We start from the raw sequence: 26,912 nt of genomic DNA, 5'->3' as shown, positions 1-26,912 counted from the left end.
AGTCAGATTTTCAGATAAGATCAACTGCTATCTCTTGTTAAAATGAAGTCCCTGTGCTTCACTATAAATCAATGCTGTCCTTGCCACAAATTCAAATATAAGCATTAAAGTCAAACACTGTCATTACAACTGGCTATGACATCAGTAAGAAATAAACATTTTCCCACACTCCTTTGGTAACAGATGTCAGCTAAGATAAGCACAAGCATACCTCAACACACACTCTACATTATATAACAAACGTTTATTTAAAGGTCATATATTTTCTGATATTTACAATATTTACATATTGCACTCTAGCTGGGATGTTTATACGTTTGACAACAGCAACTAACAATAGCTTGAATATATAAATACATTACATACTATGTGACATTCATTTTCAGAAGAATGCTGATTTTTCTTGTCTTTCATGGAATAAACTGCGCCCAGCACTGTTCGTCACTAATCTCCGCCAAAAGAAATGTCTTGAAGAAAAAAAAAAGGCAAGAATTCACCAAGCAGTTCGTAACTCACTCACTGGATTGAGGGGTTGTTCTGAGGAGTGTAAATGAGGCTGTCAAGAGTATCCGACCAGAAGCTGTATTCAGCAAATAATGGTTATTACCGAGCTAAATGACCAAGACTACTGGAAACACAACCAGTGAAGGCATATCAACCGACATAAAAGCATTTGCAGTAGACTGTGTTGTCCACAGTCTTTTGGCAACAAGATATTTGTTGTTTTGCTTCTCTGTAAAGCATCGTCTTCACTTGCACCATAAGAGTTATCAAAAAGTTCATTGATAACATTAATTTCGCCGGTCAAGAAGACTGGCCTGATACTGTATGTAGTAATCTATTCCATTTCGTTTGAGAAAAAAAAAAATGATGACAAATACGATTTTCTGAGTTCATCTGATTTCCCTGTTCTTCTCCAAGGCACTTTTTTCATGGTTCTCTTTATTTCTTCAGGGCGGTTGAACTCTGCGAAAGGGAGAGGACAGTTGACATGTAGTAAACTTTGGCTGCAGAAGAAACTCTTTCCTCATTTATATAGTACAAAAACAGTATGAGTGTCAGTAACCTGTCTCAAACACTTTGTGACGTACTCATATGATGTACTTTCACCAGCTTAGATTCACACATAACAACAAAGTATTTCTTACTGGCATTAATGACCACAGTGTGGCACAAATATATTAGTTACACAATCTACAGGCATATTTAGTTTTGTGCTGTTTTATGGAGCATGACGTCTTTTATAGGCATGATTATGTCTGTGCCACGTGTAAATTGTATATTAAGCGCATGGCAATTCAAAGAACTTATACTTTTATATCCTAAAAAAATAAAACAGACACATACTTCAGTCCCTCATTCTCTTAACTGCATAACTTTCTTTAGTTTCACCATAGTTATTGAATAATAAGTCTGTTATAAATTAATGATTGAAAAATAATCCAACCACTCAAGAAGTTAAACTGCACAATATACACAAAGCCTGATTTTTTTCAGTGTTACAATGAGAGGCAAAACTGGCATCACTTATGCTCAAGGTCACTATGCAATCACAGATAGTTATGATGCCATTTAAAACTTCTGGAGGGCACATTCTCTTTATTACATGTGTGCATTTTCCAACAGAACTTTGACCTGGAACTTAAGTCCCTTAAGTTTTATCACTTTACTCCACTTCACACTCCATTTCTACATGCACATGACTGGAGAGCTACATTTATGAACTGTTTTGAGAGCACAGCATCTAATGAGCGGCCTGCAGATAAGTCGTGAGCATGAGACAGTGCAGAACAATTATAACATCATTACACTGTATGCTTCGAGTTAACAATTTACCTGTAAGGTCTATCCCTCGGAGCACCGCTGACTGCCTGCTAACCTTGTGAGTAGCCGAGCACATCTTTTATAATCTGGAACATTGAAAGATTGTGCATAAGCAAACAAATACATTTAATAGAACTTCCCAACACAAAATTGAAAATAATTCAAATGAAAACAACATAATTACACACACTTCTACTGCACAGACCTTCATGGTAAATGTGTGTCATGATATGTAGGGCGGTGGCACTTACAGGCCGGTATCGTGCAGTCCCTGGTATTATGATATAGTCTATAAAAGTGTTTGCTGCATTTGGGGCTAAAATAGAGAGGCCCTGAAAAATAGAAACAAATTCCAACTGGTGTTGATACATAGAAGCCAAAAGGCATGATCAAGTGCACACAACACTACATAGCACAGCGCCGCACACCATAAAGCTACTGCACAATGCTCACCTGTTAAATGTTTCAGAAACTTTTCCTTTTGCCGCAGATCTCTGGGAAAGACCTCTGTCGTAAATGAAAAAGTTGATAGCAGTTAGTCATTGTTATTACTTGATGTATGAAAATGCAGAGCCAAATCAGTAGTTGAAGTACACAAGATAGAAAAACAGTTACTGAGTCCTCTACAGCATGAAAATCTGTTCTGTCTACACTGTCCACAGTAACAACAGATCCAGAGAAGCTTCCCACAACATCTGAAGCCAGTTGTGCACTGCATTGAATTTACTTGATTCAAACATCCCATTTCCACATTACAGAAACACATCAGCACAATGGCTGCCAAAAGCAAACTGAAAGACAGAACTGCACAGTGGAAATCAAGTACATTCACTTTTTAGTGTAACAAACATGCCATACGATTATAAAATGCTGGAAGGCTACTTACCCAGTATTTGATCATGCTGATAAGACTTGTTCACTTCGTTCACTTCCCCCGTCTCTATGGAATAGTTTCTTCTGGGGGGATGCTGACCGCTGGCCTGGCTCTGGTCTGCGTACTGTTGCCGTGTTGCTCTGCCAGTGTCCATCAGCAGTTCCAGGAGACTACTGCCCTCTCTGCTGCCTTTCCTGCACGAGCCAGCAGTCAGGATGACCAGCAGGAGTCCCACGCAGACAGGGGAGCGCAGTGCCCTCATAATGATAGGGTGGGCGAAGGCGAGACCCCCTCACTGCCCTCTAGCCCTGAATAAAAACAACAGGAGGTTTTCCAGGCCAGACACTTACACAAGTGCAGAGCAACTAAAGCGCAGCCACGTCTATATGACCTCTGACAAATGCTCGGCTTTTTTTTCTTTTTCTTTTGCAGTGCCACGATATAGCAAAAGGAATGAGAGACATTTAAGTTACGCCCTGGCTATGGCTCTTTTTCCTAGTCTCTGCCTGGCATGAAGCTGTGACATGCAAAAAGGGGCCGGTATAAAGTAGAAAGAACAAGAAAGAAGCATTTTACCAATACAAAAAGTAAGCGTCTGCACGTGGATGACCCACGTGGAGTATAGGTGACATGTTGTCGGAATAAATGTAGACCAATAACAACAACTTCTAACCCAGCAATAACAGAGCCCCTCCAGCGAAAGCCATATATGAACCATCCCACCCTTTTAAGGATTGTCAGTGATCTGGTTTACTATTTCGCTTTACATTGTTTTTATTACACCGCATCAACAGAATGCCCCACCACGCTCACAAACACGCCAAATCGATGTATAGGCTATATGAAGTTTTTCCGTGCAAGGACTCAATAGCAACAGCAGCGCGAAAATGTCCCGACGAGAACTCTGCGCGCCTTTGCGCACTTTACGCACCAGCCCTCCAGCGCAAAGCAAGGCTCGCAATCGTGGCGAAAGGAGCCAAATTACCTGGTTTCGTCCTCAGCACCCGTCTGTCCCGGCTCCTGCCTGGCCTCCCTGGTGCCTTCACTGAATCTAACACTAACGCAGCGCAGACTAGTACACACTTCGCCCTCCCAGGTAGGGCTGCAGCACTGTCCCCCAGCTCTAGTGCACCATGCCGGCAGCAGTCGCTCTTTTATATGTTTAAACACGGCTCTGGGTCATCTGTCGATGGAGTTGAGTGGGTAGTGGGTGGAAAATAATGAGAGCCCGTTCGCTGCACTTTTTCTTTTTTTCCCCCTCTTCTCTCTCTCTCTCTCTCTCTCTCTCTCTCACTCACTTTCTCTCCGCGTCTCTTGCTGAAGTTTTCTCCCACCCCCACCCACTCATCCGGCATGGGTTCCCTCACTTTTTATCCCCCGTCGCGGACGTAAGGACTTGTCCCATGTGAATTGTTCCATGTGGATGTCGTTCATAAGAGCTCTCCTTAAGAAACGCATTGTAATGTTGTGTGTAGCCCCCTCCGCCTTCAGCGTCTCATAACGCAGAGAGGGACTCCTCCGTTTCTCCACATAGGCTCCAGGTAAAGTAGATCTTTTTCCTCCTCCAGTCGCTCCTCACCTCGCTTTTCTCGCTCCTCACGCGGGAATGATTATCCCTCCACAAACAGAAGCTGCGCAGCTCCACCACTCGTTTATCTCGCTTTCCCCTCTCTCTCTCTCTCTCTTTTAATGTTACATTTCCTACAGTCGATTCGTATTTCACTCACATTTCGGCGCAATTACTGGAAAGCCCGAAGAGCAGATATGATTAGACGCGATTAGGGTTAAGTCGCCGCATGGCTGTGTGGAGAAGGGCAGCACGAAGACAGTCAGTCTCTCCTCAGCTGAGCTTCAGCAAGTGTACACTGTGCAGGCCCTGCTCCAACCCTGCTTTCGTTTACTCAAGCCCAACTTTACCACTCCCTTTGCGTACAGAAAAAAACGTTAATCACTCATATTTCACTCCCCTCCTCTTGTTTTACTTCAACTTTAAAGTTCAAGGCGAGAGGCACCCACCACTGCCTTTGCTCACGATAATCAGGATTATAAAGCTTTGCAAGTATTATTAAACGTGGTGGAGTGGTAGCTTTGGCTGGGACAACACAGCACGCCGGCTCTTAAGATACACAAGTGGCTCAACAGTGCCACACAGTGAGTCTATATATAGCTTAATGAATTATAAATTCAACTGGAATCTTGCTGTAGGATGAGATGGATCAATTTGGCATAGAATAGATCGCTCCTGTCCTTTATCACTTGCCATTCCACCAATAAAGACTTTTTATGCCCCACTTGAATTTAATCCACCAGAATATATCAGCAGATTATTAAAAATGCCCTTTAAAGGGGAATTCCACCAATTCTCAGAAATATCTGCAGAATTCAGTAGTTTACATTTATGGCATTTGGCTGACGCTCTTATCCAAAGCGACTTACAATTTGATCATTTTACACAAGTAGGCGAAGGTAGTGTTGGGAGTCTTGCCCAAGGACTCTTATTGGTATAGTGTAGGGTGCTTATCCAGGTGGGAGATTGAACCCTAGTCTACAGTGTTGAAGGCAGAGGTGTTAACCACTATACTAACCAACCACTTAGTTGAGATGTAAAGTCAAGAGAGAGCATCAATATAGCCACTTTATTTACTAGCCAGAACAGCCAGTTAACCTACACGTGTCTTCTGAGTTTCTGATAATGACAAAATAGTGACAAATCCCCCCAAAATATTTTGGGACTTTTTTGCCTTACAACACCCTGCACTGCGTGTACGTCTCCACCATGAAGAGCTTAAAAAATGTGATCAAAATGTAAAGCAATTTCTGTGAGGTAGAGAGGCTTTAAGCATCTCAGGCATCTGGAATCCTATCACCACCACTGTGGGAAGTTTGTGTAGAATGGAGCTTTCACATCAAACCTCTCTGAATGACTTGCTTACATTTAACCTTTGAATTACACAGAAATTTTGGAAAATTGGTGGAATTCCCCTTTAATAATGAAAACATTCATTTACATCATTAAATTACTTTAAATAGCATTAATTATGCACTTATATCAAATAATGTGTGTGCATCGAAAATGTAACAGGGCTGCACACGTGTTGTTTAACATAAGTGTATAATTATTATTATTTAAAGCTATTAATGCAAAGTGATGTTCCCACCATTAAATGACCAATATATCAACCGAACCGTGCAAAAATGAAGGTTAAACATAACTTTCATTTTAACAACAAGTACATGTTTTTAACATACTGTGCAGTGTGTTATTGTTGGCAAAATTCTGGACAAAATCTTGGACTTTACTGGTTGAATGTCTAACTATAGGACAGGTGTGCAATCTTGACTATACTCCAGTTGAACTCGAGGCTTATTACAATAAATAAGTTAAGTGATACTTTTTTGATCCCACAACCGGGGAAATTCCACCTCCGCATTTAACCCATCCGTGAAGTGAAACACCACATACACTCTAGTGAACACACACACACTAGGGGGCAGTGAGCACACTTGCCCGGAGCGGTGGGCAGCCCTATCCACGGGAGCAGTTGGGGGTTTAGGTGTCTTGCTCAAGGACACCTCAGTCATGGACTGTCGGCCCTGGGGATCGGACTGGCAACCTTCCGGTCACAGCGCCAGCTCCCTGACCTCCAGCCCACGACTTCCCCCTGGTGAGCCAGCTAATAATTTCCAAATAACTATGGAATTTGGCATAGGGTAAATATGTTGTGGTAACACTTTATTTGGTTAGTCCACTTTAGATGCTCTAGATACCTAATTTACTTTCAAGCCACGTTCAACTAAATATCTACTAAATAGACTGTAACTCTAAACCTGGCTCTAATCCTAACCCTCTCCTTTACCTCAACCCAAAACGCTAAACCCAATCCTCACCCTGGCCCTAATCCTAACCCTGGTCCAGATTTTAACCCTAACCTCACCACTGTTTAGAATCAACTGAGTTTCAACAGCTAGCTTGTTAACAATTTGAACATCTGTAGATAACCTATAGGGGGCTGTAGTGGACTATCCAAATAAAGTGAGACCTATATTGTCACTGTCGGAAAACAAAACCTCAGATCGCCAAACTGAGATCTTTACTGGAAAAGGGGAAAAAAGCCATTGTAAAAATATTTTTTTTTCCAAATAATTTTGGATAATTTTTTTGTGCCATTGATCATGAACTCTTAACACAATGCAAAGCACAAGTGAAGTTTTGAAATGATGCCAAAAACTTTTTAAAAGACCAAAATGTGCATACAATAGCCCCCCCTCCTGCCCCGCCTCTATCACTTTTTCACTTTTAGTTCCCCCCACCCTGCTGAGTGTAGCAATACGATTAGTCTTTGTTGTGAATGAAACCTTCCTGCCTCCCCTATTTTATCACCTGTGCTATAATAGGGGTGATGCTTCACAGGATAGAGTTCTTCAAAGCTGCCCTCTATAATCGAAAAGATTTAATAAGTCTGACGTGATAAACCACAGGGGTGAGCACACTTAAGATAACAAGCACAAGTAATGGCAGGTAGCAAATGTGTATATAAAGCTTTAGCCGTCTTTTGTGTTGCTCACTGCATTTCTTTGTTCTGCTCCACATTGCTTGAATGGTTTCTCTTAGCTGTTTGTTCAGGGCATATGGCACAAATCATCTTTCAGTCACAAGATTTTGTTCATACTGAAGTTATTCATGTATCTATGACTGCTTGTGTTTATACAAGCCTTCGCTTCATACTGCAGTTATTCATGTGCTTATGGACTGCATTCCATAAGATTTGATCTCTTCTTAAAACTTTGACAAATGAATCTTTTTTTTTAATCTGTTTTATTTTAAACTATTTGAAAACATCAGCTGTTCTTTACATTGTCTTAATATTGGAGAAGAAGTTTTCATTTCGAAGGTAATTTGATCCATAAATTGTTCTTTGTATGGTTAAATGATTCTTTACTGTGATATGATAAAAACAAGTAGTGTTTGGTTCTTTAAAGAATACATCCCAAAAAGGGATCTACTAGTTTAATGACTTGCAAGTCATGGAACCTTGTTTTGGTACTGTATAGAATAATTTTAATGTGGAGTGTATCTAATTATAGCAATTACAGTTATTTATTTATTTGGTCTGTTATTAAGTAAGTTAAATTATTCAGAATTCCATGCGTTTTATGAAGAAAATCTCCTGTACATGGTCCTTGCTATAGACAGCCTATTCTGATTCTGCTACAAGTTACCCAAGCTTTTTACCTTCAGGAAAGCACTGTCACTAATTCCAAAATAACTTACCTGTAACATGATGTCATTCCGTAGTACACACCAGGACACTGTGCGTTCATGTCGCCTCCTATGGGTGGTTAAATGAGATTTCCCTGTGACCGACTACAGTGTTTCCTAATGTGAAATCCCCTCATGTAATAAAGCCACACATTAGATACATTAGGACTGGGCTGGATAATTAAAGGTGTTGTCATGGCATCATCTTGCTTGCTCTGTTTCTAATGTTTTAAATAGTGACAAAGAGAGCCATAACCAGAGCTTGTAACTTACATTCCAGCATTAAACCTTCAGTTCAGTAGTTTAGGAGTGCATATGAATACATGTTTCATCCTGAAAAACGTGCTAATAAAACCGTCTGCTCAACAGGCTTCCGAGTGAGCGTAACAGTTAGTAACTTGAGGTGTAATTGGGGACAGTGTTTGAAGTGTCCGGGGAGTTTGACACAGCACAAACCGCCACACTAAGCCCCCCACGTGTGGCCTTTATCCCTTCCCTCCTCCTCTTCATTTTGTCTGCCAGCCAAACTGCTGAGTGTCTCCCTGTCCTCATTATGATGCCCTGTTCTCCAGTACCCATTCTGCCACTAAACCACGCTAGCTTCATATCAACATTAGCTAAATGGTTAGCATTCATGCTAGCTCTGCACCCATTTTAACTTTGCAGCAAACATGCATGGTGTAGTCCAAGCCAGAGCCTTCAGGTGGAAGCTGATCCCAAAATCCACTGATCGTCTTTTCGTCATTAACTCATTAATCTTGGCTCGTGCCAGTTCCCTGTCCGCAGCTTTAATCCGATCTGACCTCCTTGCTATAGCTGATACCGTTGACAACTTTGACAGCAGTTTTTCATAACTTTGTCTTATCAGATATGCATATTCATCCATGTTTCAGTTGGCACCATATGTTTAGTGTTGGGTAAGCAGAGCCATCAGGCCTTAAATGGACATACCTGTAGATTCCAGTTTTTCCAGACCTTTTTGGGGTTTGTTTGTGCTGGAACGTTACCTTGGAGCCTCTTTGCACCAAGCAGGACTGCTGAGTCAGAGAGTTTATCTTCATGATTGCTCTAGACTACCACCTGTAGACCTGACTGTCACCTCTGCACCTGGAGAATAAAGAAAGTGTAGTTTGGTTTAGTTTGCTATACTATGCGCTAAATGGGTATAGATTATCTCCTGTAAGCAAATATATTTTTTATACATTTTTATAATATAGATTTAGGAATATATTACTTTGCCTTTTGTGTCCCTGTGAAGGTTGTGCTGTGTTTGGGCGCTGTTTCTTCTGTTCCTGAACATCATGACAATGGGAGGTTGATTGTTCCTTGAGAAGGTTGTTGTAATTGTGATAAATACTTGCTTATGCCAGTCTCCAAACTGTCATACCAGGCATTGTATGATTAAGGAACTGGAATTGGCTACTTCCATCATTGTGGAACTAACCAGTGATGTTTGTGAACCAGTCCAAGTCTCTGTTGCTATGTAACAATGAATCAGCAATTCTGTGTATCGTTTGTCTGTCTTGTCCAAGTCAGTACTAGATAGAGGAGATATATGAGGGTTTTTATCTATTCTTTGAATTATTTCCTTTATGTTCATAAAACTCTGAAATACAATCTTTCTATTAAATTTCACCACCACTCTATTTATATTCCAATTTATGATCTGTCACAGAAATAATGAATGGGTGTTATACATTCATGTTTCAAATTTTTTAATCTTAAGTCTAGCTGTTGTAAAAAGTCAGCTGGTGACTGAAGCATGCATGTTGCTGAAATTGTACATAAAACACTGTATATGGACATAAAGGACAGGCCTAACATCTTTTCAGCATATTTTAAATCAGGCTTAATACTTATGTAATGATTACACATAGCCCATCAGTGTGGGAGCATGGTAGAATGCCAATAAATACTAACAGCTGCATTTGTAGCCTTTGACAGCTTTAAGACCTCATGTTACAGTCAAAGGGAAAAAAGTGACTATTAGAGCTAGGCCTTCAGTTCACGCCTTGAAAGCCCATCAAAAATAAGGAACAAAATAACACTGCTATGATAATGCTCATTTCTGCTAGCACCCCTTTAAGAGTCCAGTAGTATGTAAACAACTAAGCCAAGGGTGATTCACATTCCAGATAATACGCAGACAGGTCAAGCTTATAAAAGACATTCCAGATTTTATTTATATATCATAAATATGTTACCATGTGTTTTACCTTGCAAGCATCCATTTCACTGAGCCCTGGAAATAGAGCTGCCATCGCTGTTTTTGTTTTTCTAACAACTGAAAACGAAACGTGATTGGTTGATTTCACTACTCACTGATCATCTAAGCAGCTTATCCTCCTGGATCACACGGGGTGCTGGAGCCTATCCCAGCTCTCATTAGGTGGAAGGCAGGAAACACCCCACCCTGGATAGATCGCCAGTCCATCACGCAACAGTGACTTCACTATTACTTCATATTAATGTTAGCAGTTAATCTGATCTAATCACAGTTGGCCTTCAGTTCAGCTCATGAAGTCCTAAACAATGGGAGAGCTTGCTCTACCTAGATACCACAAACAAATAAATCCTAATTGGATAATTTTCCAATTTTTTTTGGCCATTTCAAGAATGAAACCCTTTTGTTTCCAACCAGAACTGAACAATAAAACAAGAGTATTACTGCAATAATAAAAAATACAGATATTTAATGTCTATTTCAGCGATCTCCTAGAAGGTCCTGAGGTTTTCCCCACTGTTAAAATCCGATCTTGGATCCAGAGTATTCATACATAGCAACACTCAACTACATTGTGACTAGTACCTTATTTCATTTAATTTACTTGAAAATACAAAGCAAAGAGTAAAGGAAGCAGCTTATACAATGCTGCCAGTAGAAGTTCAATACTTCAGCCTAAGTAGTAAGGATTGCTTTCAGATAGAGCAGAGATGGGAGGGTACCTGTCGTAGTCCTTTCACATGCTCAGTGCTTCATTGTTTCATTGTTATGTTTATGGACGCAAAGTAAGTAGCCACTGCGCCAGTGCTACAGTGAGGAACGTGCATTCTAAAGTTCTTTAAATACTATTGGTATGATTGTAGTTTTTCATTCTGCAAAGAACCCTAAACAAATATTCATGAGGCAAAATGTTTTTCATGCCTAACTGGTTACAGTAGGTTCACACCACATCATTAGGAGCTCTTTTAGATCCATTTAAAGAGCATACTTACAGCGTCTGAATCCATCTTGCTTAGCCAAACATTTAGTGTTTGCATTCTGCCACCCCAACCATCACTCCCATTCTTATACTTTGACTTGTTCTCCTTATGAGCTCTGTTGTTGATCACAAGAAGGCCAGAAGCAAACGTCATATCATCTCTAAGACCCTAAAGTGGCTCTGTTAATGTATTGCTCTGTAAATATTTTTCACTGTGCAGATATGTTTGCATATTAAGATTGATGTTGATTCTCAGCCTTTTCTCATCAGAACATGTACAGTGCTGTTGCAAGTTGTTGTACTTTCTCTATGACAACCAGCCACAGTGGCAGAATGTGAAATTACATTATGAATTCAACTATGGGCTCATTTCAAGCACCGCAGCCATACGTGCCACCTCATCTAATTACTTAATGCAGCAAATCTCTTAATGCCAACCAGCACTGGTGCCGTTTTGCTTTGTCTGAGCTGAAACTCACTTGTATAAACAATTAGGCTTTTCAAGACAGTGAAATGTCTTATTTCAAAAGCAGTTAAATGTTTTTGCCTTGGCTTTACAATTCTACAGGTAAAAGGTTTGCAAAGGAGACTTGGAATGTGCTATGAAATAGAGGTCTGATAGCTATAAAATGCCAAGTGGGATTTCATTGGCGACCTGAGATGGAAATAAATAAGCACTCATGTGAGGTGAATGAACAAGCCAAATCTAACTTTAGCTAAACATCTAAATCCTCCTCTGACTCTGGTGCTGAAGGCCAGATAGTGAAAAGGGCCATGCTCTCTGCAGTAACAAAACTAAGGAATAAACAAAACGTCAGACATCAAAAAAGGAAAGTGGATCCTCATCCATTCTTTGAAAATAACTTGTATTAGAGTGAAAGTTTACAGAACTTTTTTTTCCCTGGTAAATGGATTTCCATAAATAGCATGTTTGTCCACTTTGAGTGACCCACACTTTAATGCCAAGTAGCACATGCTCTCATTAGTTACCATCAATAAGGAGTCCCACATAGAAAATAGCAGGGAGTCTCCCTCATGTCCTACCGCTTCTCTGTGCACGTGATGTAACACTCTACGTAGCATAGCCAGACTTGATTACACTCTAACCAAAGATGTATACGTGGTTGTGTACAGCATACCGTGATCACCATGACAGAATATGTGAGTGATGCTTGTTACTGAAGCGTTCATTGTTGTAACATGGAAATGAAAATATGAATCTTGCTATATTTAGCCCATCTGTCATTTGCAACTGTACCTGACTTTGGTGCTTTGGTGATCTGAGAAGCATAGCATGCAAAGACAGTGATGAAACAAGTTATTCAAGTATATTCAAGCATGTAATCTTAATTTATCCAAAGATGCAACACTCTGTGTCTCACTAACAGGAATACGTGTAAAATTCAAGGTGTCATTGCAGCCTAAGCATGACTGTGTTAATAAAGGGTGAGGGAAAGAACACATTTTTGTAGTAAATAAGAAGAAATAAAAGAAAGAAAGCTACCCTATGTAAGATCCACCTCTCTGGTGGAAATGTATAATTGGATGCATTTTGTAGAAGAACATTTTGTAACGTTGATTGTGCTTAGGACCCCTTCCCTGAGCAGATGAATCTGAGGATTGTGAGCGTGTTGAAGGAGTATTCAAAAACTCTTCAGTGGATGTGAGTGAATTATCTGCTGTTGCCATCATATCTTCAACAGTCTAATGTTGTACATTTGAAACCTAAATATTGAGCTGGACTTTCTTTTAGAGCCTGTGCGTGTGACTTTAATGCGTAAGCCCATATGTCTGAAAAACGTCCACAAAATCTGACTGACACCTCAGACTTTTACATTATTATTGCAGGCTTTGCAGGGTGACTTGCAGCATGTTTTTTTTCTCCTGACTCAGTAATGACCAGCGTACACCAGGCGCAAAGCCTTGCACCTCACAGTGCAGTGCAACGTTACGTTGCAGAGCGCTGCTACATAATGCTGTAATGCTGCTATAAATGTTGGGTGTAAGTTTGTTTTTACGCTGTATTTGTATAAATTAAATTAAATAAAGCATTCTTCACAAACTGCCTGCTTTTGAACTGAAAGATTCAAGCTGAAAAAGGCTAGGACAGTAAAAGGCAGTGAAAAAGGCTAGGACTATATACATTTTTGAATAATCTTTTGTGGCTTTCTTTGGTCCCAATATGAGTTTAATTTAATGTAAGAGAAATTGAATAGTGCTCAAAGTCATGGAGCGCCAGCACACATTGATGTGGAGTGTCAGTGTCAGTGTATGTACCTCCATTAAAAACAATGGATTCAAATTCTTACTCAGCTTTAAGATGGTACACTGTAAAAATAATGTCTTGGCAAATGAAATCATCTTGAATCTAGTTGATATGTTTATTATTTTCACATTTTGGGAATGTTGTAAAAGTTCATAGTAATTACTTTTATTGTTATTTTATTATTATTTCTTCAAAAATGTTATTATTCAGAGACACTAACATTCACATAAGCAACTACTCAAACACACCCCAGCTGCTTTGCAAATGCCGTACTCATTTGCAGCTAAAATGACTAAATGAGATATTTCCACAAAGATCATCATAAAAGCGTAAGGAAGAAAAAAGACAAAGGAAAGTGAAAAATGAACAAAACATGGAGTTTCAAAAACTGGAGTTCAAAAAAATGAGTTAAAGGTACAGATAAAATGGGACTCCAAACGTCCATACTAGCTTTGACCTTAAGGCTTTCATCTTTAAGAGATAGAAGAAAGTCAAGCTTACTTCACGCCTGAAAATATACACAGGTGTTTCTGTACATCCTTACACTGTGAGAACGCAATGCTGTATGGACACATACGCATGCATATACACACATATATATATCACCTAAAAGCATTATACGAATTCATTTTCACTATTCAAAGAGACACTTCATGAAAAATACCTTCTGATTGATATCCTTTCATAGTCTGTCATGCATACACTTGTTGACAGAGACTGCAAGCTATGTAAATGACCTCAACCATGTCTTAACCACCAAGCCTAACTCTGAAAAACTTGTGGATTTGGCTCACTTAACCCTGTTTGTACAATCTTTTATGGCCTTTATGTGTGGAAATGTCTTCCATGACACAGATTATGATTCAATGTTCTCTTGTTAAGCCCATGCTTTTTGCCCTTTTTACTGCTGTCACAAAGGCGTGATGTTGTTATAATGGTAATTTTAAAAAGACAGCATGTTATTTCTTCTATAAGCAAAATAGCTCAAACTATACCGTCTCATGAGGCCATAATGTTAGCTAATTCCTCTAATACTCAAAACAATGCCCAGCTTCTGATGTGGGTGTATAATCCTGTGTCTGCTTGTGTTAACAGATTAGATGAATTAGCATTATATACTCCTAGGCGCCACCAGTCTTTCTTGTTTTTAAAATTCAGCACATACACACAAAACAGCTCAGCCAAATATAAAAGGTGAATCAGTTTTACACATAGTACCTTGTAGATTCTATAGAAAAAGCAACCATGTCAATAGAATAAAGTATAGTTTTGAGTATTTTGGTCTCTGCCCATTCAAACATAGGAGACAGGAGTCTGGTATGGCTGGAAATAACTGCCCAGCGGCATTGCAACGCTGGCTGCAGACTGACCTGACTTTCCTGTAAGGACTTTGAGTTTGTCTAGAGTACACTCAGAAGTGGACTGCTGAAGAAGCACAAGAACTTTCAGTCACCTACCCCTGTGATGCTGTTATTTCATATATTTTTGTCAGATAATAATAAAAGTTTCATAACACAGAAGTGTTTTATGCAGAAAGCTTCACCTTAAAATAGATTTTGCTCACCAAATTTCCACTGCAATGAAAGTTCCACCAGTGCCTCAGTGTTCCTGTGTTGCGTTAGCATTACGATATTGGTGCCACACATCCACTTTCCCATGCTGGCTTTAATACTACTTAAGGTAGATCTAGCAAAAACACAGACATTTGAAGCAGGTGAGACATTCAAATAACATATTCTTTTTTTTCAGTTTTACAGTGAATCATTCAGTAAATACAAATCAAAGCCTAACACTGAGTATTAATGGAGAAGTGATTTAGTCTTTTAGACCATTTCAGTCTGTGATTGTTCAGATGCCAGCTTCTTACTTCATCTGTATATAAGCTTTTTAGCTTGTGCACCAGCAGCTCATAATTACATATGAAATTGCATAACATCATTATGCAGTGAACTCTTCTAGCTATTGTTAGGTTTTGTTCCAGCTGACTGCCAGAGGTGTCGTGTAACATAGTGAACGACAAATTCAAACAAAATGATAAAGAACAAGACTCACCCTGAATGAAGCTGAGAGAACATCTGGTAGCACCACCAAGTTCAACATGTGAAGGGGCCACACTGGCTGTATATAAATGGGAGACTGACCACGTATCCACTGCACAGACATTCACAAGTTAAATGCCCCAGAGTGACAAGACCCTAGTGGCTGCCCCTTGATGAACCTGAAAACCTTAGAAATGACCTCCATGACCCAGTATGAGAGCCTGTTACAACAGAGGAACTCCTTTATTCTTGTCACTAAAGTACACAAACAATCTTGCTCATCCAAGAAAGAACCCAAGAACCCAAGACACTACGGTGTTTTGTTTTTTTTTAATATTGAATTCATAAAACCTTAATTAGACCACAGTGTGATACCAGAGCCATCCACCACACCACAAACAATGTGTATAATTCTTTCAGTGTGGAGAAATGTGGTCTTCATAAAATCGACATGTGGTCAGTATGAGACAGTACATTATAGGTGAATTCTTCTATGAAAGCTGCTGGGATCAAGACACTATGGACCAGCGGTGTAACGATTTATTCATTTTATCGATGCATCATTTGTGATTTCTTTCAATGCAACTGCATCGATTGTAAAAGAGACATATTGAAAAGTGAATCATTTGCATTAAAAGCTATGAACAAATACAAGAAAATTTACTTTTTTAAACAAATTCATGTGATATTTTTCTCAGGCTTCAGCTTTTTAGCACTTGAGTGGCTCAAGCAGCATTTACAAGCTAGCTTTAGGCACGACTCACGGAGGAAACGCAGCACAAGAGATTTACAAACCACTGAGGCACTGCTAATCAGAAACTAATCAACAGCTATTTTGTTTTAATTTACAAGCCTATATGTGAATTCTCTATAGTGTAGTTAGTTAATAATCACATAGCAGGTAATGAAGTTAACTAAAAGTGCTACTATTCAATTATGGTGTTTATTGCTTTATCTCAATGTGCATTGCCCTTCTAAAGCATCCTATTGTAGAAATGACATTAATGAATGAATCAGGAGATGCTGCAAACAGCCAAACAAAGCTCTTTATTTGAACAAATACATCACACACTTGCTATACTGAACGTGAACTCACAGACAAACTAAACTGGGTACTCCGCTGACCTCAACAGGTGGAGTACCAGCACGTCAACATCCTTTATACCCAGAGCAGCAGAGCAGGCTCTATTACAGTCATATTACAGTGACTGGAAGGATTTTAGGAAAAATCTTTATCAGAAATGTGTGATCCAAATATAAGCCTTCTATTGACAGCCACAAGCTTCCAACCTCCCTAACAGCCCTCCTTCCTCAAATTAGCTTGTGACTCCAACATTGAAAACCACTGTGTGGCTACATCATATCAATCAACTGATATTTTGAGGGGAAAATAGTAGATTTCCATGTCATATATCTGACGGTTGTTAACATTTAGATTAATCTGTTGCACATGCATAGACACCCACCCACACACACCTTGTTTACATTGCAATTATAGTCTGTGTTCAGGTAATTTAGCCTACTTATAGCATGTACCTTTGGAATCCTACTTGTTGTAATAAACATTACTGAAGTATTGAATCTGATTCAGTTTTTTTCATTAGAACAATTCTTAGAGGTGCCTGAATCAAATTGCTGAATCGAGTTGTTCTTAATTAACAAAAAACACATTAAACTGTCAGCTCAAATATTGAGGCTTTTGCTACAGACCCTTAGTAAACCACTGGCTCTCACATATCAGTATCTGGGATTGCCAGCTTCAGTCCCTCAGCTGTGGGCCAGGTCTAGCAGCCACAGACATTCCTGAAAGCAATCCAGGTGTTAGAGCCACAGTTAACGTGTCGGTTTCAAGTCAGAATATTCCCCATCTATATCTGTCTCGGTCATGTGTCAGTAATTCCTTTGGCCCGAGGGGAATCAACAGGGAGAACCACAAATAGCAGTAGGTCCACAGAGGCAATTCTAATATCTATGCCAAATAATTTGGAACGCCTCTAAATACACTAGCCACTGTCCACTCAATAGTGACTTCAGAACCTGGTTGCATGGGCCATGCAGGTGAGCAGCTCACAGTAAGGCTAAGTGAGGAAGAATGCGGTATGCAAAATGGAGGAAACCTCCCAGCCCCTGTGGTGGTACAAAATTTACATCACGGTATAATCAAAACCTTTGGAGCATTCAGTATATGTACACCAATCAGCCATAACATTAAAACCACCTCCTTATTTCTACTCATGGTCATTTTTTCAGCTTGACTTACTATATAGGTGCACTTTGTTGTTCTACAATTACAGACTGTAGTCCATCTGTTTCTCTGCATACTTTGTTAGCCCAATTTAACTTTCAGTGGTCAGGACCCACACAGGACCACCACAGAGCACATACTATTTGGCTAGTAGATCATTCAGCACTGCAGCAACACTAGCGTGGTGGTGGTGGTGTATTAGTGTGTGTGTTGTGTTAGTCTGAGTGAATCAAACACAGCAGCGCTGCTGGAGTTCTTAAACACCTCAGTGTCGCTGCTGGGCTGAGAATAGTCCACCAACCAAAAATATCCAGCCAACAATATCCTGTGGTTCCAAGGTTGTCACAGCCGGGGGTGGTAGTGGGGATAAGCTCCCACTCCATACAAAATACTCCCACATGACGTGCGTCTCATAAAGCTTCTGACAACCAATGTCCAACTCCTGGCCTGCTCGTGGCGGAACTGCTTCTACTAACAGGAGAAAGGGCGAAGGCGAGTCACTGGCGCCTCAAAACCAGTTGCTTCGAGTAGATGGAATTCATTAGCCTGGGAGGGCAGTCCATCTAAGGGAAGGAAAACCCTGACAGAAAACCACTGGCCCTCCAAGCTTGGGGGTTGGGCAAGAGGCCAACTACCTCCTCCCATAAAAACCAACAAGTTACAGAAACGACAAACATCACCTTGAATCAAACCCTGGGGGGAGCGTGGACTGCCAACAATGGGTGAAAGCCTACGGGAAGCTCAGCGTCCGACAAAGTTCTTTGCAAGCCCCAAAATTACTCTCACCATTGGACATTGGAATGTGAGGACGATGTATAGAGGAGGAGCAGCAGCACAGATCACGAAGGAGATGCAAAGATACAATCTGGATATCCTAGATATAAGCGAGTGCAGGTGGACAGGAGCAGGCAGAGTGAAGATGAATTCGGGACAAACAGTGATCTTCATTCTTATGGAATGGACACCCATAAACAAGAGAATCATAACTGCAAGATTTTACTCAAGACAAAGGAGGGTGACTGTTATACAAGTATATGCACCACACAATGAGAAGGAAGACCAGGAGAAAGAATGGTTTTTACCAAGAACTTCAAGAAACAGTTGATGGGTGCAGCAAAAACGACATCATTATCATCATGGGCGATTTTAATGGAAAAGTTGGAAATGACAACACAGGATATGAAAGGACAATGGGTGTACATGGGTTGGGAATACAGAATGAAAACGGAGGAAGACTTTGTGAGTTCTGTCAGCAGAACGGACTTGTCATCACAGGAACATTATTTCCTCACAAGTACATCCATAAAGCAACATGGACGTCAGCAGATGGAAAAGTGAAGAACCAAATCGACCATCTTCTGATCAGTGGGCAGTGGAGGTCATCGGTACAAGACTCCCGAGCACAGAGAGGGGCTGATGCCAACAGCGATCACCAACTGGTGAGGACTCGTATTAGGCTGTGCCTCAACTCACACAGGAACAACAAGAAGGTCAAGCCGAGATTAGACGTTGAACGTTTACGAAACGAAGAAACAAGGAAGAGATACTGTGAGGCAGTAAGGAGCAAGCTGGAAGAGATCAAGACGGGGAGTTAAGATATAGAGGAGGCATGGGAACCACAGAAGAATGCGTATGTTAAGTCAGCAGAAGAAATACTGGGCTTTAGAAAAGGGAAGAACAAGTCATGGATAAGCAATAACAGCTGGAAACTTATTGAGGAGAGGAGGAACATCAAGAACAGGATTAACAGTACACGCTCGGAGAGAATACAAAGTAGAATGAAAGAAGAGTACCGAGAGAAGGACAGAGAAGTAAAGAAGAGTGTGAGGGAGGATAAGAGAAGATGGATGGCAGAGAAAGCAGAGAGAGCACAGAATGCAGCAGCAGAAAATGGAAGGCAGAAAGAACTGCACAACATTGTGAGGGCGTTGACAAAGCAAGGAACCAGACCAACAGCTAAGGATAAGAACAGAGAGTTGCTGAAGAGCCAAGAAGCCAGATTGAGGAGATGGAAGGAGCACTTTCAGGAAATTCTCAACAAAGACACGCCGGATGAACCACCACAGGAGGAAGAGGAGGAGATAGAAGAACTGGATATACAGGTGGAAGCACCAACCATCCAGGAAATTAAGAGAGCAGTGAAGGACCTAAGGAATGGAAAAGCGTCTGGAGCAGACCAGATCACAGCAGAAATGCTTAAAGCAGACATCGAACAGACTAGTAAAGAAATGAAAAGGATTTTTGACCTTATCTGGGAGAAAGAGAAAATTCCAACACAATGGAGAAAAGGACTCATTTGCAAGATTCCGAAAAAGGCCAACCTTCAGGAAAGTGGAAATTGGTGAGGGGTTACCCTACTACCCTTGGTCAGCAAGGTTCTCAGCAAGATGATAGTCAACAGGATACAGGCAGGAGTGGATTCTTTGCTCAGAAAGGCTGGATTTAGAGCAGGCAGAGGGACAGTAGGCTGGATTTAGAGCAGGCAGAGGGACAGTAGGCCAGATATTCATCCTTAGGAATATTCTAGAGCAAAGCAATGAGTGGAATGCAACATTGTACGTCCATTTTGTCGACTTCGAAAAGGCCTTCGATTCCATACAATGTGACAGCCTATGGATCATCATGCGCCATTATGGAATCCCTCAGAAATTGATACAGGTGGTCAAGGCCCTTTATGAAGACTTTCAGTGCTCCGTCATCGTTGACAACGAGACGACAGACTGGTTCCCAGTCATCACCGGAGTGAAACAAGGATGCTGTATGTCAGGATTTTTGTTCCTCCTCGTAATAGACTGGGTGATGCGGAAAACGTTGGAGGGTGAGAGAACTGGGATAAGATGGAACTTCACGAGTATGCTGGAGGACCTCGATTTCGCAGACGATCTCGCCCTTCTCTCCTCAACCATGAAGCAGCTACAAAGCAAAACGACAAAAGGACAAGGCAGCTAAAGTGGGACTGAAACTGAACGGACAGAAATGCAAAGTTATGAAAGTCAACAGTAGGAGTGAAGACAAGCTGAAGGCTGGCGGACAAGAAGTGGAAGAAGTAGAAATCTTCGCTTATCTAAGCGCAAATCTCACCAAGGATGGAGGAGGCACAGCATACATCAAGAAAAGAATAGCCTTGGCCAGCGCACTTAAAGAAGAAGAAGAACAATATCCTGTGGGCAGCGTCCTATGACCACTGATGAAGGACTAGAGGATGACCAACACAAACTGTGGCAGCAACCAATGAACTGTTGTGTCTGACTATACATCTGTATGGATTAACAAAGTAGGAGTGGCTAATAGACTGGACAGTGAGTAGACAGTGGTTAATAGCACTGCTGTGTCTGATCCATTCGGACCAGCTGTAATCATAGATCTACAAAGTGCATCTATATGGTAAGTGGAGCTGATAAAACATACAATGAATGTAGAAACAGGGAGGTGATTTTAATGTTATGACTGATCAATATATTTTTTTAATAAAACCATCTGAGATGCTTAACTAAACCTTTTATTCTTATAGCAGAAAAATAAGATCCCATCGACCTGTTGGCCTGAAGTTGTTTCTTGGCTGGGTATGAAGGCTGGCTGAATTCTTGGGAGTGAGGGAGGCCTCTAGCTGGTGAATTGTGGGCTTTGCAGGGATTGTATAAGAAAATGCATGGAGGGGGATGGCCTAATGCTTTCTTTGCTTAACAGTTGTTTGTTGCCCAATCCAAAACACCTCAGTCCTTCATAATTAAGGAATTGGTAGAGAGGGCAAAGTTTTGTGGTAACTTTGGACTTTATCAGAAAAGAACAGGCAACATTCAAAGGATAAACTTAAACTATAAACTTTTTGTAATGAATTAATTTCAGTGAATGAATATTAATTCATTCTTCACTGAACTCATGCAAATTAGTGACCAGTCTCTGAAATTAAACTGAATTAATGCCAGTGGGCACCGTTAATAGACTAAAGATTTATATTCTTACACATCTCAGCCCTCTAACATGTCCAACACTAACACTAGTGCACACTGTGTTAGTTTCAAAGAAAACGTCAACCCAAATTACTCTGATAAGCAGGAACAACCTTTGTCAAACCCCAACATGAATCTTAAATTCATTTTGCAGTGGTGTGTTCAAAGCACACACAAGCACTTTGTCATCTGTTAATATTTCTCTTTGATATCACTATGTGCTCCCCCAAATGAAAAAGGGGAATTCCTTTTGATGATTTTTTAATGATGGAGGATCCGCTCCAAGGTGTATACAGACACAATCTGATGGGATATCCTCATGACGTCAATGCAGACATGGAAGGTAAAACCAAGATCACTGAAGTGAAAGAGAGAGCACAATTTGAAAATTTGAATGCTCTTTCAGAGATAAACTGAAATTAAGACTAGAGAAAGGCAACTGAGCATAAAATTTGAAAACAGCTTATTTTTGTAACATTTCTTGAGCTGTGTGGGTTGATTCCAGAAGGAACAATGGGCCACATTCTCCAATATTTGTTCATACCTTTGTGCTTTTGAGTGCTAAAAGATTGTGTTCTTACCTAAGAACAAATCCCAAATATGAAACACTGGTGTAATGGGGAGCGAGGAGGCGGATGCATATGCGGAGATAAGCGACATTTATTATTATTGGCAAGGGGGGGGGACATGACAGACCAACAATAAACAATAAGCAGGTTGAAACAACACACAGTAACCAGAACAACCAACAAAGACCAGCAAACACAGGGCTTAAATACAACAGGGCTGATGAGGGACAGGTGCAAACAATCAGGGGTGGAGCCAGGAAACGAGGGGGCTGGACCCAAACAAACGCACATGGGCTAAACCAAAACAGGAACACATGGACAGGACTGGGAGGGGCCAATCGTGACAACTGGTTTGTGCTCGCTCCCTATGTTAATGTAAGATTCAGGGTTTAGGGCTGCAGAGTTGTAGGGCTGTAGAAACACCCTGAGATGTCCTTGTTTCTTGTCTGTATCGGTCAATTTGTTTAGCGAATCTGTTTGACGATAGTAAACATGGCCTCTACTAACACAGATGAAGTGAATGCTAGCTTTGCAAATGGATTAAGCTAAAGTTTAATTAACCCTCTTATATGTTTGTTTTCAATGACTGGACTGTTAAGACTGTTAAGGAACATTGTAGAAGCTAGACATTAAAAGTCAAGTTGAGATGACAAGCTTTATTTAACAGAAAATGAACTAAACTGATCACATCAGGCAACACTGACTGACTGACATCTGAATGGCTTGCTCAGCTAGAAAATGTACATAACTGATGTGAATGAAGTTTGAAAAGGCTGCCCTGCAGAATAAATAAGTATAAATAAAAATAAAGTCCAAGTTGCTGGACAAATAACACAAACATAAATCTCAGGTTACAGTATTCCATTCAAGGGGTCTTCACCCTCTCGTGCTCCCTTGTGGCACTGGGCCTGGTTTTGAATTCTTTGTGAGTTGGAGATGCTTCTGCTATCTAAGCCTATCTGAGGTGATGAAGTGCAAGGCTCACATCTGTCATTCATGCAGATAACTTGGCCAGTAATTTTTATTTATTTTTTTGCATGGAAGTAGCCAGGGACTCGTGCATTCTCACGTAAATAAGACTGCAGCGCCAAAGTCAACACATTTTTTGAAGATTGCAAAGAATTTGAAGAACATATGCTGTCAGATCAACTCTGAATACTATCCCCCCATTAAGATAACAGTTTATCACATCTCCACCAGCCAGAACGCTGTGTCGGATAGCACGTTCCATGCACAACTGAGCAACAGAGTCAATACGTACAATAACCTGGGATGCGTCAAGAAACTTTCCACTGCTCTTCAAAGTGTCCAAACAGCGTGAAGTTGATTAGGACGAAGTGTGCCTGTCCCAGCTTCACCCACTTGCATGCTAGAACTCCATCTCATTGTGTAGTTTGGGTTTGGGCAGTTTTGGGGAATGTGTTGTTGTTATGATGTGCGGCCCAAGGGGCTGTTACCATGGCAAAGTTATGTTTTTGCCGCTTAGTAACCTTGAAAATCCTGTTGGTCACGTAAGGAACTATTTTTAGCATGAAAATCTCACCATGGTTTGTGTTGCATCTGTAAACACCTTTACATCTTTTATTTACGAATGATATGAGACTTTGGTAGGACAGTGGGATCTCAGAGGAAGCTATCAAATCTAGGCTATAAGTGCAGCAGTTATTTCTGTGAAATTGTGCTTTAACATGCTAACCAGCACTTTGAAATTTGTAATAAAAAGAACAAATAAGGGAGTTTATTTATTGCCTTTCTAGAAAGCAATGTAACACTTTTGGACCGCAGTCATATACTGCATTATTTGATACCCCAGTTGCTGTCATGCTTTAATTTTTTCATTTGTAAGCTTCTCTTGGGTTTTACTGAGCTGTGTGCATTTGCTGATAGAAGAGGAAATTAATGACTTCAAATGTTTTGTCTGGCAATCTGGTAATGTTCATGTCATTTTATGCTGTATGTACAGAAGTAAAATATGGGGAAAAAAATCCTCCAGTCTCTTTCAAGACCAAGTGATGTGTTTTTGCTGGCAAAATAAGCATGGGAGACAGTTTGATTACTTACTACCTGTCCAGCAAGCCTAAAATTGTCCTCACATTCTAGAAGAAAGAAAATCATTAGAGATCATAAGATAATAAAACACAAAACTACTTACTGAGCATAACAGATGTTAATTTGGTGTTTTCTTTTTTCCGTGAGTGACCGTGATCGTGCAAGCAGGTTTTTGCTCGTGTGTGAGTAATTTTGACACCCTCCTCCCGCAGACCAAAAGGTCATCTCCTGATAACTCCCTAGAAGATGTCAGGGATGACATGCATTACACTGGCCCATGATTCAAGCCCATTTGCACTCCCTAGGTAACACAGAGGCTACCCACTCCAAGATGTCCAGACTTCTCTTCAACACCTTTCATTTTGCAAGTCAGTGGACATTGCTTTTGGTCATCAGAACGTGAACTATTGCTACATGAAGCTTTCATTTAATATTAGTTCTGTCCCCTTTTTTGGAAATTTGAAAACGGCACAAAGTACGATGAGGTGGTTAATGGAAGTGCTTTAATGTATGTCCATGTTTGGGGCCAGCATGAAAATACTCAATCATGAAAAAAGGAGTTTTAGCATGCATGAAAAGTATGCGTTCATTTGGTCTCATAGATCACAGAAATTGCTCTCAGTAGCCTTTAAATAGAATAGTTAAAAAGTGTACATGATATGAAATCCTTAAATTTATCTTCTCTCCCAACAACCATTAAGAAAGTAAGAACTACATTCTCTGACGTCAGTGCTAACATACTCAATGCTCACATAGAATTTATCTTTCTGCATGCATACCAACTCTGCGCCATGGAATTATGTCTTCACTCTAGAATGACAATTAATCAATGCCAGCCTTTTCAAAAGTTTATTTAAGGCCATATTCATAAATAATGTTCTTTCTGGATCACATCTCTCCACATGCACCTTAAACAAAAAAAAATCCTACTTATGATTGGAAACAGACTCTACAGGTCATCTAATATGCCAACTGATAGGTTGCTTTTAAAAGATGTCAGAATGAAAGCATAAGCTTGTGGAATGGGAAAAAACATGAACAAGTAGAGGGTCTGAACGGAAACATTACAAAGTTCACAGTACTTAATATAAGTCACTTGTAAAAATAAATCAACAATAAGCACAGACCTAAGTAAAAGCAAAACAAAATCAACATGTTAATGTTGTAATAAATATTAATAACCAACATGAGACATGCTAGGGTGCCAAAATCGACAAAGACCAAAAGCTAAAAATCCCTGAATCAGAGCTAGAAATACTGTTTGTTAAAAATGACAAACAACTGCAGAAAATATCAGCAGCGTATCAAATATATCAGTAACTTCCACCCATAAAAAGCAAGGGCAAAAAGGATAAGGGAAAGATAAAGCAAGCAGATATTGTCAATGATTGACTGAAATTACAAGTTTTCTTTTAAATAATGACACAAAATTATGTTTATCTTTAGTCTAAATGTGTTTATTTCCCTGATTGGCTGGGTTAGGTCTGAAGCCGATGCAAAATACTCAGTAGGGCTTGGGAATGTAATGTTAAGATGTTTTATAGGTGATCCGCCATTGTGGCAGGGTTAGTCAGTCTAAGCTGGTTCTGAATAGTTGAATGAATCTTCTTTTCCTATCTATTTTCCTCAATTTTGGCTGATCTGAAGCTAATGATCTCACTTGTATGAGGATTTACATGATTACCAGATTAATAGATCAGAACAAAATTGAGCAAAGCGAATAGTAAAGGAAGGTTCTTTTAATTATTCGGTTGCAGCGCATGAGAAGCATTGCAGTGAGAGTATGAATAAACAATAAATTCAAGCTTATTTTTTCTATTTAAATGTATAGATTTATGGGTGCTGTATGTAAGATTTAGGAGGTCTATTAGCAGAAATAGGATATAGTATAGAAAAACATATTTTCATTAGTACATAATGAATGTTCTATGTTTTCATTAGCTTAGAATGAGCCCTTCCTATCTACATAGGGAGCAGGTCCTCTTCCAACAAAGGCCATCATATTGCGCCAACATGTTTCTATAGTAGACCGGAGCAGACAAATCAAACACTGGCTCTAGAGAGCACCTTTTGTGGCAGCTTGAAGTTGGTGGTGCTATAGCAGCGGTTAGAAGACATAGAAAGAAGAAGAATCAGTGGTTGCTGACGATGCTGGCTAACCGTTTTGTGTTGTGAAAAGGTTAAGAACTCAAATATCGAGAATCTAAAAAGACATCAAGACAGGTTACAGCAGAAAACCTGATAACCACCATAGGTTCTACTGCACACTTGGGAAGGGAGGGGTGAGGGAGGGATACTCAAGTGGTTGCAATCTGCAACCTAATTGCTAGATACCACTAAATTTTACGTAGTACACTTTTAATGGAAAAACACAGTCACTAGAATGCAACTGCTCCACCATTTAAGGTGGAATTAAAAATTGTAATAAAAAGCAGATCTCAGCTTCTTTGTGAGGTATGCATTGCTAGTACCAGTACGAAACAACAACATAACATTTTGTCTTTCAAAATGCATTGTTTTTTGGCTAAATACTACAAGGTATAGTGAGCTACGTTGTGATTGTGCTACTAACATCAGCTGAGGTGTCAGACGATAAGCATTTATTTATCTGTTTCTCTTAAAAGCCTTAGATC

General features: G+C 40.1%; 1 protein-coding gene across 3 annotated transcripts; it reads right to left on the bottom strand.

Annotated features, from left to right (window-relative positions):
• Positions 1-225: 225 nt before the first annotated feature.
• alkal2b (ALK and LTK ligand 2b) lies at positions 226-4,695 on the bottom strand. Of its 3 annotated transcripts, none has more exons than XM_017694415.2 (6): positions 3,684-4,695; positions 2,711-3,006; positions 2,278-2,331; positions 2,076-2,156; positions 1,837-1,910; positions 226-966 (listed from the first exon to the last, which is right to left on the bottom strand). In XM_017694415.2, the coding sequence occupies exons 2-5, from the start codon at positions 2,958-2,960 to the stop codon at positions 1,846-1,848; spliced, it is 450 nt and encodes a 149-aa protein (XP_017549904.1). In that variant the 5' UTR covers positions 2,961-3,006; positions 3,684-4,695; the 3' UTR covers positions 226-966; positions 1,837-1,845. The 3 variants fall into 3 exon arrangements, with proteins under 3 accessions (XP_017549904.1, XP_017549905.1, XP_017549906.1); XM_017694416.2 differs by having other exon boundaries at positions 3,997-4,695; XM_017694417.2 differs by having other exon boundaries at positions 4,426-4,695.
• Positions 4,696-26,912: the final 22,217 nt, after the last annotated feature.

This window comes from Pygocentrus nattereri, chromosome 10 (assembly GCF_015220715.1).
Source record: "Pygocentrus nattereri isolate fPygNat1 chromosome 10, fPygNat1.pri, whole genome shotgun sequence".
Classification (NCBI taxonomy): Eukaryota; Metazoa; Chordata; class Actinopteri; order Characiformes; family Serrasalmidae; genus Pygocentrus; species Pygocentrus nattereri.
This window is presented reverse-complemented; position numbering and strand designations above follow the sequence as displayed.